Below are 20,554 nucleotides of genomic sequence, written 5' to 3' on the forward strand. Positions count from 1 at the left end.
CGTACACTCTCTCGAGTAACGTAAGCTCGAAAGTGAAACGAAATATCTCAATCTGTCTGATCAGTACCAGCGAAAATTCACTCAAATTTCAACTCGACAACAACAACAACAACAATAATAATAATAATAATAATCACTCGAACCTGTCGGTGTCCACGTTGGAAATCGACATGTTTTACGTTACGTTGCAGTACGCGAGTGCTCCTTCTCCGAGGTGGACAAAAAAAAAAAGAAAAAAAGAGAAAATTACAGATCGCGAGGATGATCTTCGTCGCGGGGAACTGCCCTACGAGGTCGTAGGTGCGCGACGAGGTGTACGCGTGATCTATGGCTCGCCAGTAGTTGCTGGTCTCTCTGTCGAGAGCTACAGAGGCGGCCAGATCTGGCCGTGTCGCCTTTGATCCGGGTTCGCGCCGGTTCACTTGGCCAATGAAGAAATTGCTGGCTCGGGGGTAGCCGAGGGTGACTGACGATTGGTCGGCAGGCGGGGCGTGTCGTTCGACGCTCGCGGTGGTTGCGCGAACACGGAGGGTCGCAACCCCTCTTGTCGGAGGGAAAGCTCCGCCGCTGCAAGCGCGAAAGTCAACTCATCGTCGACTCGCCCACCCCTCCCCGTCCTTCGTAGTCGAGGAGACTCGGAGGATCCCGCGGAGGTCTCTGTGCCCGCGAGGAAGCTCGTCGTTGTCGTCGTGCATCCCCGGCTTGTTTGACGACTTTCTGTCACTGGGTAAGGTGTGTCTGACGGGGGAATGCGATCCGGCAGCACCCGAGGGATGAAATGGCTCCAGCCATCGCGCTTTAATGCCTACCACTTCGGTACGTTCCGTATTTCTCGTTTCATTCGATAACTTTCTTTTTTTTTTTTTTTTTTTTTATTGCGATCGTAATGCAGGGTTATTTTCATACTTAGCACGTTGTGAATCATGGTACGTTTTAACATGGTTAATATGGTATAATATCGTAGTATATTTTAGAATACGGTATAGTGCGATATTGTATAATATGTTGTAGTATAGTATAGAATGGTATACTTGGAAATAACATGCATAATATGCTGTAATACAGTATAGTATGCTGGTATAATATGTCGTAATATAGTTCAATATTGCACAGTAAGTTATAAGGTTGCATAATATGTTATATTATTGTTCAATATGTTGTAATGCATTTCATAGTATAATATGGCCGTAGTTACTCCAACAAACAATTAGAATTAGATGTGCTTCTAATTAGAGTAATCAAAAGTCATAATTTCATACTTAGCACCTTGTGAATCATGGTACGTTATAACATGGTTAATATGGTATAATATCGTAGTATATTTTAGAATACGATATAGTGTGATATTGTATAATATGTTGTAGTATAGTATAGAATGGTATACTTGGAAATAACATGCATAATATACTGTAATACAGTATAGTATGCTGGACCGTGCAACATGGTATAATATGTCGTAATATAGTTTAATATTGCACAGTAAGTTATAAGATTGCATAATATGTTATATTATTGTTCAATATGTTGTAATGCATTTCATAGTATAATATGGCCGTAGTTACTCAAACTCCAACAAACAATTAGAATTAGATGTGCTTCTAATTAGAGTAATCAAAAGTCATAATTAGATTCACTCACCAAGTTTCAATACTTGTAAAAGAATGCAGAAGCGCCGATTTTCATACTTTGTCCAAAAACGAAATACTACGCGAAAGAAACTTGTGTCTTCTTTGAAATGTTTTTGTTACCGCCACATCGAGAAGAGTTTAAGAGAAAAAAGGGAAGAGTTGACACCGATCAAAATGACCAATTTGTAATTTTATGCAAAACAATGTTATTTTTAAAGGTTTAGATAATATCTCGTAAAACATATAAATGAAAGCTTTGTATTGTATACACACTCCAAAGTTTCTCTATTTATTGACTTCAGTGTCTCCTCAATGGAAATTTTATGCACATGTATTTATTTTGTATATGTATCCTATAGAAATTTCATATATTTACTTTATATGTGTTTCAACCGTCGGTGATTCCATCATTAAGAGAAAAATTTCAGATACGATATCACCTCAAATTTATATTATTTAATACAACAAATGTATACAAATGTAAGCTCAGAAAAGTCCACTCGGAGCGGAGTCTCTGACAGAGACGTTTCCTCACGGAGGCTGAGCTTCTGAACACATTTCCGTCAAGCTGGTGCTCTCTGGTTTATGCAATTTTCAGAAAAGCGACAGCGTGAATGAAACGTTAGCGAGAGACACCTGTGCGTTTCGCACGGTGCAGACGGTGTTACGAGAAATGGTCGTAATAACCACCCAGCCGTCTCGTTGAATATTTCATTCATTGTTCGCTGAAAATCAATGATCGTCATCTCTCCATGCGTTTGCTATAGCTGTGCCTACTGATCGCTAATTTGCATAATTCGCGCCGTTGGAGTAACTTCCGAAATAGGCGAGATAACGACGAACAGCGAATAGCAATGAAACGTGACGTTTCAGTTGTCGCAGACAGTTATTTTATCGGTAAAGAGATACGAGATACTTTCTAACATTCAGATGCAAAACTTTTTAACTTTTCACGCACGGCATTAATTAAAAAAAAAATATATATATATATAAAATTTTAACAAACAATCAAAATTTTAATTAACTACTTGCGCGGACAACTGATTGCGGACCATAACGAGCGACCAAACTGCATACAATAATTCGTCGCTTTCTTTTTCTTTTGAACTCGTGTCGATATGATATCACTGGATAGAAATAATTAAGAAGTAATAAATTTATCATTTGCTTTGCCTAGATTGTACTTAAATATATTTAAAACTGAGAAAATGTTGCAATTTTTTACAAAAAATTGTCGACGTGCGTAGCACGTCGTTTCAGCGCAAGAGGTTAAGTTGCGCTGGCAACTGATTGCGGACCATAACGAATGACTAAACCGCATACAATAATTCATCGCTTTCTCTTTGAACTCGTCGGCACGATATCACTGGATAGAAATTATTGAGAATAAATTTATTATTTGTTTTGCCTATTGTGTTTTACTTAAATATACTCAGAACTAAGAAAATATTACAATTTTGGAACAAAAAATTCTCGACGTGCGTGGCACGTCGTTCGAGCGCAAGAGGTTAAGTTGCGCTGGCAACTGATTGCGGACCATAACGAATGACTAAACCGCATACAATAATTCGTCGCTTTCTCTTTGAACACGTCGGCACGATATCACTGGATAGAAATTATTGAGAATAAATTTATTATTTGTATTGCCTATTGTGTTTTACTTAAATATACTCAGAACTAAGAAAATATTACAATTTTGGAACAAAAAATTCTCGACGTGCGTGGCAAGAGGTTATATAAATATATATAATTTTTACAAACAACACATTTCTTCGTATTGTTTAAAAGAAAGTACTTTTCGCAAAGTATTCCAATTTTTTTTTTTTTTTTTTTTTAATAGAGCGGCAGAAAAATGTTTGAAAGGGTAGGAAATTGAGATTAAAAAATTAAGATAAAAATTAAAAGAGAAAAGAGAAAAAGGCAGATGGGAAAACTTAATTTCCAGCGCATCGGTGCGATTCCGTCGGGGGTAAAGTAAGCGGTCTGCACTTGATAGGTCGAAGGATCCGTAGCGATTCTGAAGTGCCTCCTCGACGTGGCAGGAGCAGAAAATCGCGTTGAAGTGGCAACGGTCGGGCTAATGGTTCGGAGACGATATTTTGTTAAACAAGGAAACCTTTTATCCCCCGTACCATTTCTTGGACGAACGCTCCGGGGACAGGGACGGGGCTCCGTTTCAAAAGAACTCGACTTCCATTCACCCTCGACCTGTTGTTAACCCCCCACCTCCCTCTGCACGCCGCGAGTTTCATTAAACTTATTTATTTACGCAGCTACTTCACCTTTTTCTGTAAATTCATCGTATTTACGGGAATTTTCGAATTTATTTACATCATTTCGAACAGACTCACCTTTTTCTTTATCTTGACTTGATTCGAGTCGATTAATTTCTCAGCTGTTTATATTATATAATATTATTATTATTAGTGTTTATATAATATATCATATATTATATTATAAATTGCAAATCACTGTCCAATAGGATGAAACAAGCGACGAATCTTTCGATACGGAAGCAGAGTGGGTGGCGATAAAAGCGGCCCTGTACCCGTCACTTTGGTTTTCTTGTCGCGAGAGGAGAACGAGCTGGAAGTGTGAACCGTCGACCACCACGACAAGATACCACCTGCTCTTTCTCACGGTTCGCCCACGCATATAGCGCCGTTGCTCGCGAATTCCTTCGATCCCTTCTGGCCTGAATCACTTCTCACTTTCTTCTCACACAGCCCTTCTCGCGTAGATGCGAATCAATATCGCTTTCGCGCAACTATCCAGCCAACTCTTGCGGAATTTTGTCCGTGGCAAGCCTCCACTGACAAGTTAATTCAATCTCTCTCTCTCTCTCTCTCTCTCTCTCTTTCTCTGCTCGTTTCGAGCAAATGATGCATGATGGGCAGAGGGGAGTGTGACTTACAATTAGGTTAGGTTTGGGCAAGTCATTTTTTACTCGTTATCCAGACGCTCTGAATGTTTTGCCCCTTTCATACTTTATATTGTTCTTTTCTTCTTTTATTTCTTCTTTGAACAGAATCGTATCATATTTTCGCGACCTTCTGAAAGAAATAACAAGCGAAAAAGATAAATACAGATATTTTTGTAGCGAAAAAATTCGATTAGAAAAGAAAAAAGGATAAAAAAAAATATGGTTCCGACCGGGATCGAACCGGCGACCTTCTGCGTGTAAAGCAGACGTGATAACCGCTACACCACGGAACCGATGTATTAAGTTCTTCCTCTGTATATTACAAGCCGTATAATTTTTTCTTTTGTTTACATTATCAAACAAACAAAAATAACAAAAGAATTCAGAGGCGTTTAAGATAAATGTTACAAAGCAAGGCGAAAATTGTAAAACTGGGAAGAAGTCGACGAAGGAGTGTTACCTGTTATTGCATTTTATTTATAAACGTGTGAAAACGTAAGTCACGTACTCGTGGCAGTGATTACAGTAATTATTATCATATACACATTTATTATATAAATAACAATGTTAACGTTGTATATTACAACGATGTTTATATTCTACTGGCACTTTTCTATTCTTCCGAATGTTTAGATTCGAAGAGAATAATGATAATATAAGTACATGAGAAAAATATAAGTAAATGTTCTCACTATTGGCAAAGGATAAGTTCAAACGATTAATAAATTATCTGCTGGTTACGTTGATATTGCGATAACTGAGGGAAGAAAGTTAGTAGAAAACAATTATCGATGAATGTTGTACAATAACGTTTCAGTCTTCAGTTAGCCAATACGAAGTTCGACAATTCGATCTACTTGAAACAAATTGGCCCAACCGTGAAACCAAACGCCTGATGCGGCAATCCATAGTCGACTGGGTAAAAGTCTATCAACGGTAACTGTTGCAACTTTCTGCTCTGAACCAGAAGCACCGTTTCCCCTTTGCTCTTGCGGGTTTTACAATTGTCTGTTACGATTTGCGGATTGATCCCAGTGTACGAAAATTCATCTTCGTTCGCGCCAAGCAGCCGTAAAGAGGAATTGTAATTAAAGTCCAAGACGTTGTACCAACCGAAGCTATTGATGCAGGTGTAAGTGAAATTCTGATAGGCATCTTGACTCAGTAAACGCAGAAAGTTTAATTGTACTGTTCCAATTGTTTCGTACGTAATCTGTAACATAACGTTCTTTATATTTTATTTTTATACGTTTATATTTATTATATTTATTTGTATATATTTCTAAGTCGTTGCGTTACAAGTGAATATTTTGCTTTCCTTTACTTTGTTTTCTTAAGCTTACCTTGAATCCTCCGCGCAAATTCGAATACCAATCGGTTTTGTTATTTTCCTTTCTCCACGGTATATTGGGCATTTGACTGGTGTGAGTGTCAGGATACACGCAGGTTTCACCCATATTCGTCATGTTGCAATACACGTATACGGAGTCGTCAGCCATTCCTAAATTTGGATCGATCCAGTACCAACCTGTTGTATACAGACACAATTAGAAATCATCGAATACAACAATCGAGTGCAATTACTGACCATCGTGAAAGTGAGGATGACCGTAAAATAAATCTTTACAAGTTCGTGCAGGATTCTCCTTGCTTCCGATTGGTTTTCGTATTCGATCCAATTCTTGTCTCATAGCGTATATAGAACTGTACATATCCAAGAATTTGGGACCAAATTCCTCTTTGATGTGATCGTCCTTGTTCAATGTTTCTGAATTCTTTTCTTTCTCGTCTTCCTCGTTTCTACAATCATTTATACAGCGTCAAAACAATACGTATACGTAAATATAGATATCAAACATACAAGGGAGTGTTTCAACTGTCTTACGTGTCTGTCGAAATATCACGTCTCCTTCGCAAAATTTGTTCTCTCGTGAACAACAATTCCGGAGGGATCATGGGTTGTTCTGCAGGTGGTCCAGGAGGGCCTGGAGGTCCCGGAGGGCCAGTTTCGCCTTTTGGTCCATCATTCCCGGCATTTCCTTTAAATCCAGGCGGTCCTTCCATTCCAGGAAGCCCTGCAGGCCCATCGTTTCCTTTAAATCCTGTTAAACCTGCTGGCCCTTGGTTGCCCTTGGGTCCTTCAGCTCCTGGAGCACCTCGTGGTCCTTGTTCTCCTTTCTCGCCCTGTTCTCCTTTGACTCCGACCTGTCCCAATTCACCTCGATGTCCTTTAGGCCCTCGTTTACCTCTGTCACCCTTTGGACCTTTCGGACCAATCGGTCCAACCTTTCCTGGAGCACCGACAGCACCTGGCATTCCTGGTGGACCATTTTCTCCAGCAAGTCCTGGCAATCCTCTTACACCTGGCAAACCAGACGGTCCTGGAAAACCCTGAGGTCCTGTGGAACCAGGAGATCCCTGTGCTCCAGACAGACCCACGTCTCCTTTTTCGCCCGGTAAACCTGGACTTCCTTGCACACCCGCTGGACCCTCGGATCCCTAAATAATCAATTAATTCTCACGATTGCTTCAAGGACTGCTATCTGTGTCTGGAACGAATTTTTAATATCTATCACTGTACAGATTGTAATGTTATATACTTGTTTTCCAGGAGGACCAGGTAATCCCTCTTTCCCCGGAGGACCAACTTCTCCTGGTAGTCCAGGATCTCCCGGTTTACCATCTTCACCATCCCTACCAGGCTCTCCTTTTGCACCGATTGGTCCCGGTTCTCCTGGAGGTCCAGGAAAACCAGGTGATCCTGCATTACCTTTCGGCCCTTCTGGGCCATTTATACCACGACTACCAGGTGGTCCTGGAGGACCACTTTTTCCTTCTTCTCCTTTTGGACCTGGAGGGCCCCTTTCACCCTACGGTGAACACAATTTCGCTACGTAATAATGAAACATTACGTAGTACGTACAAACAGTCGTTTGTTTCACCATGTTTCTATTGAAATAATTATAGAATCGTTTCTCTTACTGGTTTTCCTTCTGAACCTATTAGACCTGGAAGTCCTGGCGTTCCTGGCTCTCCTTTTTGTCCTTGACGACCTTCTGGACCTGGAGGCCCTTGTAAGCCTTCAGATCCTTTAGGACCTCTCGGACCTTGTCCACCTGGATTTCCTACCGGTCCCACAGGACCAGTCATACCAATGTCTCCCATTTCTCCTTTTAATCCTGGTGGACCAGGCAATCCTTGCGGCCCTACGGGACCGGGAGGACCTGACGCACCAACGGGACCATCCTCGCCTTTTGGCCCTTGTCTTCCAATTTCTCCAGGTGGTCCTTTTTCACCTGGTAAACCGATAACACCAGGTTCACCTCGAAGTCCTTGTATGCCAGGCGGTCCTGGAGGACCCTGTCGAAAATAAATCGCAATTGAGATTTTATTTTCGTACTTTCGTACGATTAGAATTAAATTCTGCTCACTGTCTCTCCTTGAAATCCTTTGAATCCTTTTTCACCAGGTGGTCCAATATCTCCTTTGTCGCCATCTTCTCCTGGAACTCCAACGGGACCGGGAGGACCTGGCAAACCACGTTGTCCTTGTAGACCATCTCGTCCAGTAGGGCCGTTTGGTCCAGGCTCGCCCTGATATTACACGTTATTTAATATGATTTGTAATTTCAATATCTCTTTCTTAATGGCAAATTAATAATAGTTACTCTATCGCCTTTCAATCCAACTGGCCCGGGTGGTCCATTTGGTCCCTGGTTTCCTCGAGGTCCAGGTTCGCCATCTTTTCCAGACTCTCCTTGAGCACCTTTATCGCCTGACGGACCTTGTAACCCAGGTAGTCCTATTTCTCCTTTTACACCTGGCATTCCCTGTTTCATAGAGAAAGATTGTAAATTTCAGAAACCTGAAGGGATATTTTGAATATTGAAAAAACAAACCGGTAGACCAGTCGATCCCCGTTCACCAGGAAATCCTGGTAAACCACTGGGACCTGGTGGACCTTCTTTTCCTGGTAGACCAGGTGGTCCTGATGGTCCCTCTTTGCCTTGTTCTCCCGAGGGTCCTGGTTCTCCGGGAGTTCCTGGATTCCCTGAAATTCCAGGTTCTCCTGGTTGTCCGGGTTCACCAGCTGGACCTTGCGGCCCAATAACACCAGGCGCTCCTGAAGGACCAGGTGGTCCAGAATCACCCACTGGTCCACGTTCACCAGGGGGACCAGGAATTCCATCTTTCCCATTAAGGCCAGGTTGTCCAGGGGGTCCCACAAATCCACGAGGTCCCTCGATTCCTGGCGGACCGGGTTCTCCTTGTAATCCTGGAGGACCTGGTTGTCCAGTGTCACCTTTTGGCCCTGGTAATCCTTCACCACCTCTTCTTCCACGAGCACCTCTAAATCCCTTTGCAAAAAGTGTTGTAGTAATTTATTTATTTATCCATACAGACTATATTATAGCTGACATCATTCTCTACGTACTCGAGGTCCTGGCTCACCGCGTTCCCCTGGCACGCCATTGTTACCCTGTAAATAACAAAATAATGAGTTTCGTTTTGTGAAATTTTATCTGCTACGTTCTCTTTTTACCCTTTCTCCTTTATCTCCGTTAGGACCTTCTCTGCCCGGTTGGCCTTTATCGCCTTTCTCGCCAATATTTCCCGGATATCCAATAAAGCCAGGGGAACCAGTTTTACCTTTCTCACCAGGCAATCCAACTAATCCAGTTTCACCGCGTGGCCCCTCGAAACCTTTCGGTCCCTCCAAACCTTCCAACCCAGGAATTCCTTGTGGACCTGGTAATCCAGGTTCTCCTTTTGCACCAACGTCGCCTTTCTCTCCTTCCGGACCTTTCTCTCCCTTTTCCCCGCGTTCACCAGGTATTCCACGTTTGCCCTCGTCACCTTTTACGCCGCGAATTCCTGGTAGACCTATCGGTCCTTGCGGTCCCTGAGATCCTTGTTCACCTTTCATTCCAGGAATACCCGGATTGCCTGGATGACCAGGGGATCCATCTGCTCCCGGCAAACCAGGAATTCCAGGTTTCCCTTGTGGCCCCTGTCAAAATTGTTAGAAAGCTTCGTAAAGATTAAAACAGAATCAAAAAGATTGTATCTTGTAAAAATTGTATTTTACAACTAAACCGGTTGGACCCAAAAGACCTTGAGGTCCGGGTGGACCTATAGGCCCAATTGGACCCGGAGAACCAGGTACGCCTGGAGGACCCGGTGGACCAGTATTGCCTTTTGCTCCTGATGGACCCTCGCTTCCGGGAATACCGGGATTCCCTGGCAATCCAGGGAAACCTCGTGGTCCTATGAATCCTCTAGGTCCCTGAAATAATTTCTGTTCTTAATTTTTGTCCCTGTTTTTACGCGAACACCTTATCGTGTCGTAATTTCGTTATTCACCATTTCACCCGGTAAACCTGGTAACCCTGGAGGGCCATCGTCACCCTGCATTCCTTCGTGGCCTGGTAGACCTTGTTCACCAGTCGCACCTACAAATCCTCTTTCGCCCTTATCTCCCGGCAAGCCAGGCAAGCCCGGTACACCCTGTTCTCCTTTCATTCCTGGTGGTCCACTTAAACCTCTTTCTCCGTCTCTTCCAGGTCGGCCTCGTCTGCCCTCTCTGCCAGTGTTTCCAGGAATACCTGTACATTTTATATAATTTTTGTCCTTTTGTAACATTTAAATAATAATTGAAATAGGCTCAAAAAAATTGATAAAACCGACCTCTTTCACCACGAGGTCCAGGCTCGCCAATTTCTCCAGGCTCTCCTTTCTGACCTTGAGATCCAGGTGGCCCTTCGTGTCCAGGAATACCTGTCAGGCCCATTGGACCTTCGGCACCTCTCATGGCCATCATGTGCTGCGAAAGGATTTGCCTGAGAGCTTCCGTCTGACTGTCTGGCCCCTTCTCGTTTCCTTGTTGGTTCAGTGCTGGTATTACAAACACGTTCCCTGATGGACCGGGAGCGCCTTGCAAACCTGCCAAACCATCTCTTCCTGGTTCTCCTTTTTTACCGGGTGGCCCGGGCGCGCCTGGAGGCCCCGGGAATCCCCGTGGCCCAACTGGACCTCTGCTACTATAATAAACTGAATTGTAATACGATCCTTCCGACGATTCCGAGTATTTCAAACCTCCTTGATTTTCTCCAGTCAAACTGTCGGAAGTTTCAGAAATTTCCGGTGTTGTCGTTTGATGGCGATCTACTGTGGCTGAAGCAACGCTGTTGAAAACCTGTTGGAAACGTTTATTCAATAAATACGGACTCGGGCAGTTCTGCGACAGCTGAAGAATGACACTTCATCTGTTACAATAATGATTGACTCACGGCACTTTGATTCTGAAGGAACGTCGCCACGGTTGACCTCGCCGCGTGCGTTACGTTCGCGGGTTTGTAAGCTAAATTATTATACTCGTCCTCGACGTCCTCGACCCTGTCTTCGCTTCCATCCTCATACTCCTCTATCTCTCTTACAGTATTTTCATCTTGCTCGTTGTACGAAGCATTAGGTCTAGACGTTCTGCCATAATTTTCAGACAAGTTCAGATTGTTGTTACTCGCTTGATAATACGATCTACTGGTTGAAAAAGCGTAACTGGATGTTGGAACTGTCTGACTATCGCCGATACTTGTACCTTCGCGGTAAGTAGATACGGTGGTGCGTGAGAGAGAGTCGTAATTCCTCGCGTTTAAGTAATCACCGTGTTTTAATCTGTGCCTCGCGTTCCTGCAATCTGGCGCGAGAACCGTGCAAATTTCGTACGCTGTATCTGGTATCGGAGCGATCTTCAACATCTCCAAACCACCCTGAAAATGATTCGAAGAAAATGTTAAGCTAAGTTGTATATATTTAAATTTTCAAACATAATGAATGTACACGTGATGATTATACGCGATTAAATCTGAATATCGCCGCGCCACTGACCGTGTACATATTGCCATCGACGATCTGTTGGCCGATAATTATGATACCGCTGACGCTAATTGTCTCGTCGAGCCTTCGACGCAACTCTCTGGAAATTTGTCTCTGGGCACAATCGAGGATCAGCGTGACAGTGTCGCCTTTGACGCTGATCCCTAAACGGTGCCACTTCCCATCGGCAATGTCAATCCCGAATGAAATCGGTTTGTCCTCGTCGTCCGGTGTTGTGCTGTAGTAAATAGTGACGTCACTGCCCAACGACAGCACCAACTGTTCCTCACCGCTGTCGCTGTAGATCGCGAACAACGTGGCGACCGGGGATCCTAATTTTTGCGAATCGTCGAGTCATTCGTGAATTATCTTATTCCATGAAATTATAATCTAACGAACGAAAGATAGGTCAATTAATATAAATCGATTGAAGGGAATACTGACCGATTTTTGGCTTGGCGACGACCAATATGGAAAAATCACGGGGTATGCCATTAGGGAACAGAGTGTTCGTATTGATCGTCAGCAGCGCGCTCTCCGCGATGTCGTATGCGATCGTGTCATTTCTGCGGCAACGATTTTCGGTTGCTGTCACGCCAACCGGCTCTTGTTGCATTCCGGTGCCATCCATCAGATCCACGATATTCTCCTCTGAAATTGCGAGTTAAGATGACTACACATTCATCTAGAAATTATTTTCATTAAGGGGAATATACTATCGAACATTTGTGTACACTTTTGCAGAGAAGCAAAATTCTTCTTCTTCCCTTTTTCTCTCTTATGGTCGAAATTTATAATTTTGCAAGTGAAACGAAAAGACGCAATTAAATAAGGATAATCGCACGAATGACGACACAATGGACAACCCAATAACCCCTAGAAACCCAATAACCCTTGATCTCGAAAGACGTAACCAGTTTCATTAAGAAGTCCTCTTTTCCAGAGTGGAACACGCAATTTTGCATGCAACGAGCAATGGCTCAATTAATGCAATAGAGATCACTTAAAAAGACATACGCTAGTAAACGGGCTTGCTATTACACGGTTTGTAGAATGATTATTTCAACTCGTGCATTTATATGTGTATATATATATAAATATACGGTTTAACTGGAATTTCATATCTTAAGAAATTATTTACTTACATTGTCAGATACATATGTCCATTCTGATATAGCCTGACAAATTATAAAACGCAATTTTAATGCAATTATCAAATTTAATTTGAGAAAAAGTATACTTCATTTCATGTACATAAAGCGATTGGTTGTTAAGTTAGAGAAATTGTTACCCTGAACAGAATTGCAGATTTACCTATGTCTTGCAAAATAATGTCGGCTAGCACCGGGTACAGCCCTAATGCCGCGAGAAGACAAAGTGTCCAAGGAACGTAGTGGATGTTGCGAGGCAATCGCAGTGTTTTCCATTGTTGCTTCACGTGGTCCCGCCGCATGCTACCCTTTCTTCGTCAAATCATGATTTTTACAGGGATACTCTCTTCTGATACCGGTCACCGTAAGAAAGAAGAGCGCGCACCACCGGTGAAACAAACGACGAACGTTGATCGTAGGCCGGATGCGAAAAGCCGAGGAATTTATCTGAATGTAATCGTTGTCACAATGCAGTGCACCCTTCCCATGCGTTTCCTCTTCTTCTGCTTCGATCCCTCCTTTCTAATATTCCGTCTCCCCGCCTTTCTTTCTCGTAAACGCCGATGCAACCATACACATGCATTCCACACATGTGCCTTTTAATGACAATCCCGCGTTTCTTCTATTGACACTGATTCAGATGACACGTTGCGCCACGAAAATATGTTACAGAAATCCATTCAATATAAATGAGATTTTATTGTGTAGAGAAGGGGCTGACTGACAATTCCTTGTTCTCTTTTCCTTTGAATCGTTCAGTACGTACGGAATTTAATCTGAAAAAGAGGTATCTCAATAATAAAAGTACGTACAGTATATAAATTTGGGCTTGTTATTATTTTTAATTGTTCCGCCAGCGGTATGTGATCATCGTTTAACTATGAAACTTTCAATTAATTACTTCCTTGATACTTTGATTAATTACTTCCCGACGTAAGTTTCTTTGCAGAGAGGTTTCTCTATTCGCTTCGAATATAAGTCGATATTTATTCGACATCGAAACACATTAATCCGAGTGAATTAGAATGAATAAAAAATAATATTTGTTCTGTGTGACGATGTATTCGTTTAGTCTTCCGAAAATAATCATTTCAGTCGACACAATCGAATTTCGTATGTCAACTAATATCAGCTCCAGGATCACGTGATCTATTAATTATAGGTTATCGTTTTGTGTTGTAATAAAACTGGGGAAACACCATGGAAAGTGATTATTTGAAATTGTATAAAATTCGTCCTAATTTACCACGTTGACAGAAGAATAATTCATCTATAAATAAAGTCGTTGAACTTTGTATAAAGCAATTTACTTATCTAACTACTTCCTAAACATTTAATTAATTCTACTGATAAATTATTGATCACGTATACTATTTATCAAATAGTTTTTACACATTTCACTTACGTAATCATTTTTATTTATTTTATATACTCCATATAGTTTTTTGCTCTTAAGGAAATTTATAAATGCATACAAGATATTTGTTGTACATAGTTTGAACCTTAATTATTAACGTAACTTCATTGTTCCATTTAAATATTCAAATGTGTGTGTGTGTGTGTGTGTGTATATTTATAATATGTACATAAAGTAATGTTGCGCAGCTAGCGCCTCCTATCCAGTGCTCTCACTGTGTGGTGCAACTATATTTGACAATGAGGTATATTGAACTTGTCCATGCTGTGCATTAGTTGTTCACCTAACCTCTTCATCTGTAACACGATTTAGCTGAAACAATGTCAAAGAAAAAGAAAGTAAGACTTTACAATAAAAAGAAAAAACTAAGCGAAACAACAGTAATTGCAAATCTACAATCTAAATATGATACTGTAAGTTTTGATCTTTTTTTCTCATGTTTGTAAAAATACTTGGACATACTACGGTATTCGGGCTCTAAAATTTTTGTCTCAAATTTGTATTTTCGGAAGTATTTTAGGTTACTAAAAATGGAAATGATGGTTATTGCTCATAGAAATTAACGATTTTGAAAATTCAGCCGGATGAATTGCAGTAAAAGAGAAAAATTTCATCAGTATATATTCACGTGGTTACCTTCGGTCGCTAAAGACGGAAATGAAATCCATGTTTAACATAAATAAGTTTTTGAAAATTCTTATTAATTAATTAGTAATTAATTTTCTTAATAAATATGTATAGCAATACGTAACCCCAATTTCATAAGACTGGAGATGTTTAATTCAAACCTGATCCATATTTCTCCTTAAAAGAAACTGGTCATTATTTCAAAGATATTTATTTATGTCACAAATAATCATTTTCGTTTCAAACGACGTAAAATATCCCTGAGAATACAAATTAGAAAGAAAAATTTTGCGGATGTTATACTTCAGTTCTCCAACTTCAATTCAATACTTTTACTCATAAAATTTATATATTTTCAGATCGACGAAACAAAAATAACAAAATTTACAGATCTTCCCCTTTCAACAAAGACTTTAAAAGGTCTCGCAGAAAATGATTATGTTGAAATGACAGATATCCAGAGACAAAGTATCGGATTAGCATTACGTGGTTGTGATATATTAGGGGCAGCAAAAACAGGCAGTGGAAAAACTTTGGCATTTCTTATTCCAGTAATAAATTTAGTCAGGTTTATGTAATATTTTGATAAGCAAATTTATAACAAAGACATTAAATTTGTTTTAGGTTTTAGAGATATTATATTGCAAACAATGGACAAGGTTAGATGGACTTGGTGCACTTGTTATTACACCAACCAGAGAACTTGCTTATCAAATATATGAAATGTTAAGAAAAATTGGTCATTATCATGATATTTCTGCTGGCCTTATTATTGGTGGAAAAGATCTAAAATTTGAAAAAAGACGTATGGATCAATGCAATATTGTTATATGCACTCCTGGTCGTTTGTTACAACATATGGATGAAAATCCATTATTTGATTGTGTAAATATGCAGGTAAATAAATACAAAAATATAAATGAATCATTCGCTATAGAAATGTGATTTAAATTAATTGTCGTAAAATAGGAAAGTAACAACAGATATTTTCATTTGTTTGTTATTCTAGGTATTGGTATTAGATGAAGCTGATAGATGTTTAGATATGGGTTTTGAGCAAACCATGAATTCTATTATTGAAAATTTACCTCCAAAACGGCAAACTCTTTTATTTTCTGCTACACAAACAAAGTATGTATATTTAGAAATAAATAAAATATAATTCTTTTTATCCTAATAAATTGCGTTTGTTAAATTTTTAATAGATCTGTAAGAGACTTGGCCAGATTAAGTTTGAAAGATCCTATGTATGTATCAGTCCATGAACATGCTGCACATACCACACCAGAAGCACTTCAACAAAATTATGTTGTTTGTGCTTTAGAAGATAAAATTTCAATGTTATGGTCATTCATACGAAATCATTTAAAACAAAAAATTATTATATTTTTCTCTAGTTGTAAACAGGTATAACAATATTTATTATTTTAATATTAACAATAATATTATGATAAAAATTGTATTTTAGGTAAAATATATATATGAAGTATTTTGTCGATTAAGGCCTGGTATAAGTTTGCTAGCACTTTATGGTACTTTACATCAACTTAGAAGAATGGAAATTTATAATACTTTCTGTAGAAAACAATTTGCAGTATTGTTTGCAACTGATATTGCTGCTCGTGGATTAGGTAACAAAAAAATGCGATTATTCATATTGAGATTTAAAAACATTATTCACAATTCAAATAAATTTTAGATTTCCCTGCTGTGGATTGGGTTGTACAAATGGATTGCCCTGAGGATGTAAATGCATATATTCATCGTGCTGGGAGAACAGCTAGATTTCAACGAAATGGTGAATGTTTGTTGGTTTTGTTACCTTCTGAAGAAAAAATGGTTGAGAAACTTAAAACGTGCAAAATTCCAATATCCATGATACAGTGAGTTACTTGAACTACGTGAATAATTAGATAAGTTATAATATTTTAAATATGTATTTATAAACTGAAATAATACTTATTTAGAATTAACCCAAACAAATTGCAATCTCCACAACGTAAAATGGAAGCACTATTAGCAAGAGATGTTTCATTGAAAGAAACTGCTCAGAGAGCGTTTGTATCATATATAAAATCAATTTTCTTAATGAAAGATAAAGAGGTCTTTAATGTTCATGTATTAAATACTGATTCATTTGCAAGGTAAAGTAAATATATAATAATTTATATGACATGAGCAGTTTTTGTTTCATTATTTTATAATTGATTCACATTTTTAGATCTTTAGGTTTAGCTCTACCGCCAAGAATTCGATTCCTTCAAAGAATGGAACAAAAACGGCAATTATCGAATAAAAATACTGAAGAGAAAAAACCACTTACTGTTAATAATGAATTAAATGATATAAATGAAGAAATGAATGATTGCAAAGACGATGAACAAGAAATTAAATCTCAGTCGATGAATTCAACTGATTTTACACTTGGTATAAAAATAAAATGTTAAGACTTATCGAATTATCTATTTCTTTTAAATGAATGTATTTCTTTTTTTGTATAGATGATAGTGATGATGATATATTCACCGTGAAACGAAAAAATATTAATCTTGATGATGTACAAATTGGTATCACTGACAAACAAGACGAAGGTTTAAACAAAAAGAAAGCAGTTACTAAAGCTGCAGCAGCTAAAAAAGTTCTTCGAAAAATGATAGTACCAAATAAAAAAATTACTTTCGATGACAAAGGAGAGGTAATTAATTTATTTTTCTGCTTTCTTTCTTTTTTTTCAATAATTATGAATACAATCTGACTCATTTTACAGGAATTGCTAAATCCCTCTAAACATAAAATTTCTGAACTAGCTAGACAATATGAAAATGAAGAAGATTCTGGAATTAACATAGAGATAGCTAAACAGATATTACATGAGGAAGACAAGTTTGATAAACAACGTTTTAGGGAAAAAATAAAAGAGAAACATAAAGAAAAAAAACGAAAATTAAAAGCCAGTAAGAAAATAGATGATAAAAATGATCAAGATGAAACTGAGGATAATATAAGTAATTATACCAGTGACGATGAATACAATGGTCCAGATTTATCTTGGTTACCAGATCCAGATAAAATTTATGGCAAACAAGAGGAAAATTATTCAGAAACGCAGGAAAGTGAAGAGGAAAGCAATATACATAGGTTTGCATTTTTACGAATATTAAATATCATTGTATCTACAAAAATATATTTGTTTTATTTTTAACATCATTTTATCTTTGGTAATCATATTTTTATCATTTACAGGCCATCTAAAAGAAAACTCATAACGCAAGATGAATTCAAAAAGAAAAAGAAACAAAAATCTCTTAATGTGGACAATACAGATTTAAAAGCAGATGAGGAATTAGTGTTACAACTTTTACAAAATTAAATTATGTATATATCAGGATTTTAATGATTTTTATATATTCTATAATACAATATTGTTAATATTAAGTATTTTCCACTATCTAAATATTTTATAAATGAAATAAAATAAATTAAGTTCACTAATATATCGTTCAGTACAAATCATTTTTTCAGCAAATTACCATTAGACTACAATTATTAAAGACATGTAGAAACATAAAATTGCAAGAAAATATATTTCAACGAGATGTAAATGAAAAAAATTTACATCCCAAACATGTCTTGTAAGAATAATTACAATATTTAATCTCTACTAATACTATTTTGCTTATATATATTTTACAAATTTCGAACTTGATGAATAATTCAACGATGTCATTATATTACATAAAATATTATTATAGTACAAGTATCAAATGTGTCATTTTAATTAAAAGTTGTTTTATATAATTTTGTACGAAATACGCATAGAGTCTCTTTTAAGCAAAGAAGTAAGATATAGTTAATGCTATCAATTGCAACAATACTTCAATATTATACCAAACGATGGATATCCTTTCGAAAAAGTAAAATTAAATATATACGTATAGTTCTAGATTATTATATCAGTTTTTAACATGATATATTTATCAGTCTTAATCAGATGCTGTTTTAATGTGTTTCATTATGGTGTCGACAACTTCTCTACTGGTAGCTTGTCCACCAAGATCGCGAGTGTGTATACCTTGGTTTATAGTTTTATTGATGGCATTCTGAATTAAAGAAGCATGATATTTATGTCCAAGATGACGTAACATATCAACAGCAGCATTTAACATTGCAATAGGATTAGCAATATTTTTTCCAGCAATGCCTGTACCAGTGTTACGAGTACCTGGTTCAAAGATTGTATAATGATCGCCAAAATTTTTGCCTGCTAATAATCCAGCACCACCTAATAAACCACATACTACATTTGATACAATTGCTCCATATAAATTGGTTGTTAATATTATATCAAACTGATGTGGATTTGAGACCAATTGCATACACGTATTATCAATAATCATATTATTATGAGTAATATCTGGGTAATCTTTTGCAACTCTTCTTGATATTTCTAAAAATAACCCATCAGAAAGCTTCATTATATTTGCTTTATGAACTGTGGTAACCTTTTTCCTTCCATTTCGTTTAGCATATTCAAACGCGTATCTTGCTACACGTTCAGAATTAACACTTGTAATAACCTTCATGCTTTCAACAACACCTTTGACACTTTCATGCTCTAACATAGCATATTCCCCCTCTGTATTTTGTCTAACAATAACAATATCAATATTTTTATGTCGTGAATTTACCCCAGGATACGATACACAGTGCAAGACATTTACATAAAGATCTAACTCATTGCGGAGAGCAACATTTCGGGAAAGTACACCAGCTTCTGTACTGCGAGTTTCGATGTTCCCTTTCAGTGCTACACCATTCCTACGAATTGATGTAATAGCATAATCTAAATCAACGTTATCGTTTGCATTTGGATCAATTTCTACATCCTCAAAATCTACTGGTACACCTGCATAACTGAAGACCTGTAAGAAATACATAAAAAATATATATAAATAAATATATATAAAAGAAATATATAAAAAAAAAATTATGTAAGAATTTGTCCTTTAACGTAATGTTATTCTTTGCTGAAAGTACATGAAAATATTTTGATACCTCTTTCACGTAGTTCATCAATTCTGGGCCAATTCCAGCACCAGGTAAAAGGGTGACTGTGTGTCGTCCACCATAATGGGCTTTTGGTATGGGCATTACTTTTTTGATAGTTGGGGTTTTATGTTGTATTTCAAATGCAGACAACGCAGATGCGCATCTGTGAATTTGGGGTACAACAGTTTTCGGACGTAAATATTTAATAACGGATCGTGCAGCCATTTTCAGTATTGTTCTGCAAATTAATCATAAAAAACAATTAAAGTTGAATTAACTGAATGACTTTATCGCTCGCTATTACTTTACAAATTCTATTTTAACAATACCTTGAAAGTCCTTGCCAACTCCGAATTTTCAGCGCCGTTTAAACCATCGTATCTCTAGAATGGAAGACCAGTATTAAAATTTCATATTGTAGTGCCATCTGCAAAAGTAATTTTAACAGTAATTTTTAATAATTTCACGTACAATATAAATATCTTCAGAATATCAATAATCAAATACTATTCTTTAGAAAATATTGTACATTATAATTTTAGCTAAATTACCTTTTAGGAAAATAAACTTTTGAAAACAACTAAAAATATCAAGAAACTTAAACTATACTTCCAATATTCGAAATATTTATCGAATTACAAATCAAAGATCATTTCATATTTTAACAACAACGATACGGATTATCAAGCAAACGATACTCATTGTGAAAAGTTTAACGTATGAATACTTTAAATTGATAGGCCCAAAAAAATGGACCCTCCAAAAAATCCCTGCTCGCAGGTAAAAATGTATCGCTCTTTAATGAAGTTTTCTCAGTGATTAAAACGTTCTATAGTTTAAATTAACCGATGTCCACGTGGAAATGTTAACGGCTTCGAATATCC

General features: G+C 37.9%; 3 protein-coding genes and 1 non-coding gene across 4 annotated transcripts; 1 reads left to right on the plus strand and 3 right to left on the minus strand.

Moving 5' to 3' along the window:
* Positions 1–4,771: 4,771 nt before the first annotated feature.
* Trnav-uac lies at positions 4,772–4,844 on the minus strand. Its single transcript has one exon. It is a non-coding gene; the product is annotated as a tRNA-Val (tRNA).
* Positions 4,845–5,007: 163 nt separating this feature from the next.
* On the minus strand, positions 5,008–14,086 carry LOC122536002 (collagen alpha-1(XI) chain-like). The gene is made up of 19 exons (XM_043668007.1): positions 13,983–14,086; positions 12,741–13,353; positions 11,871–12,077; positions 11,439–11,758; positions 10,841–11,320; positions 10,239–10,746; positions 9,915–10,156; positions 9,640–9,837; positions 9,094–9,561; positions 8,986–9,030; positions 8,450–8,908; positions 8,219–8,380; positions 7,983–8,144; positions 7,534–7,911; positions 7,152–7,421; positions 6,437–7,050; positions 6,140–6,351; positions 5,895–6,079; positions 5,008–5,764 (listed from the first exon to the last, which is right to left on the minus strand). The coding sequence occupies exons 2-19, from the start codon at positions 12,877–12,879 to the stop codon at positions 5,405–5,407; spliced, it is 5,409 nt and encodes a 1,802-aa protein (XP_043523942.1). The 5' UTR covers positions 12,880–13,353; positions 13,983–14,086; the 3' UTR covers positions 5,008–5,404.
* Positions 14,087–14,211: 125 nt separating this feature from the next.
* LOC122536006 (probable ATP-dependent RNA helicase DDX10) lies at positions 14,212–18,052 on the plus strand. Its single transcript, XM_043668014.1, has 12 exons — positions 14,212–14,407; positions 14,981–15,172; positions 15,246–15,518; positions 15,631–15,752; positions 15,827–16,028; positions 16,090–16,252; positions 16,321–16,504; positions 16,589–16,765; positions 16,843–17,048; positions 17,123–17,316; positions 17,389–17,759; positions 17,865–18,052. Exons 1-12 carry the CDS (start codon positions 14,315–14,317, stop codon positions 17,989–17,991), a joined length of 2,304 nt encoding a protein of 767 aa, XP_043523949.1. The 5' UTR covers positions 14,212–14,314; the 3' UTR covers positions 17,992–18,052.
* On the minus strand, positions 18,002–20,070 carry LOC122536008 (isocitrate dehydrogenase [NAD] subunit gamma, mitochondrial). The gene is made up of 3 exons (XM_043668017.1): positions 20,000–20,070; positions 19,677–19,908; positions 18,002–19,543 (listed from the first exon to the last, which is right to left on the minus strand). The coding sequence occupies exons 2-3, from the start codon at positions 19,893–19,895 to the stop codon at positions 18,605–18,607; spliced, it is 1,158 nt and encodes a 385-aa protein (XP_043523952.1). The 5' UTR covers positions 19,896–19,908; positions 20,000–20,070; the 3' UTR covers positions 18,002–18,604.
* Positions 20,071–20,554: the final 484 nt, after the last annotated feature.

This window comes from Frieseomelitta varia, unplaced genomic scaffold, assembly GCF_011392965.1.
Source record: "Frieseomelitta varia isolate USP_RPSP 00005682 unplaced genomic scaffold, Fvar_1.2 scaffold_792, whole genome shotgun sequence".
Classification (NCBI taxonomy): Eukaryota; Metazoa; Arthropoda; class Insecta; order Hymenoptera; family Apidae; genus Frieseomelitta; species Frieseomelitta varia.

Bases quoted from the DNA above. Each gene is read 5' to 3' on its own strand.
- LOC122536008 (XM_043668017.1), bottom strand. From the start codon at position 19,895: ATGGCTGCACGATCCGTTATTAAATATTTACGTCCGAAAACTGTTGTA. The intron at 19,544-19,676 runs GTATCAAAATAT...TATTTCTTACAG, and splicing joins TGATGAACTACGTGAAAGAG to GTCTTCAGTTATGCAGGTGT.
- LOC122536002 (XM_043668007.1), bottom strand. From the start codon at position 12,879: ATGCGGCGGGACCACGTGAAGCAACAATGGAAAACACTGCGATTGCCT. The intron at 10,157-10,238 runs GTCGGTTTTATC...TAAAATGTACAG, and splicing joins TGGACCTCGTGGTGAAAGAG to GTATTCCTGGAAACACTGGC. The intron at 6,352-6,436 runs GTAAGACAGTTG...AAATGATTGTAG, and splicing joins CGTGATATTTCGACAGACAC to AAACGAGGAAGACGAGAAAG.
- LOC122536006 (XM_043668014.1), top strand. From the start codon at position 14,315: ATGTCAAAGAAAAAGAAAGTAAGACTTTACAATAAAAAGAAAAAACTA. The intron at 15,753-15,826 runs GTATGTATATTT...AATTTTTAATAG, and splicing joins TTTTCTGCTACACAAACAAA to ATCTGTAAGAGACTTGGCCA. The intron at 16,029-16,089 runs GTATAACAATAT...ATTGTATTTTAG, and splicing joins TTTTCTCTAGTTGTAAACAG to GTAAAATATATATATGAAGT.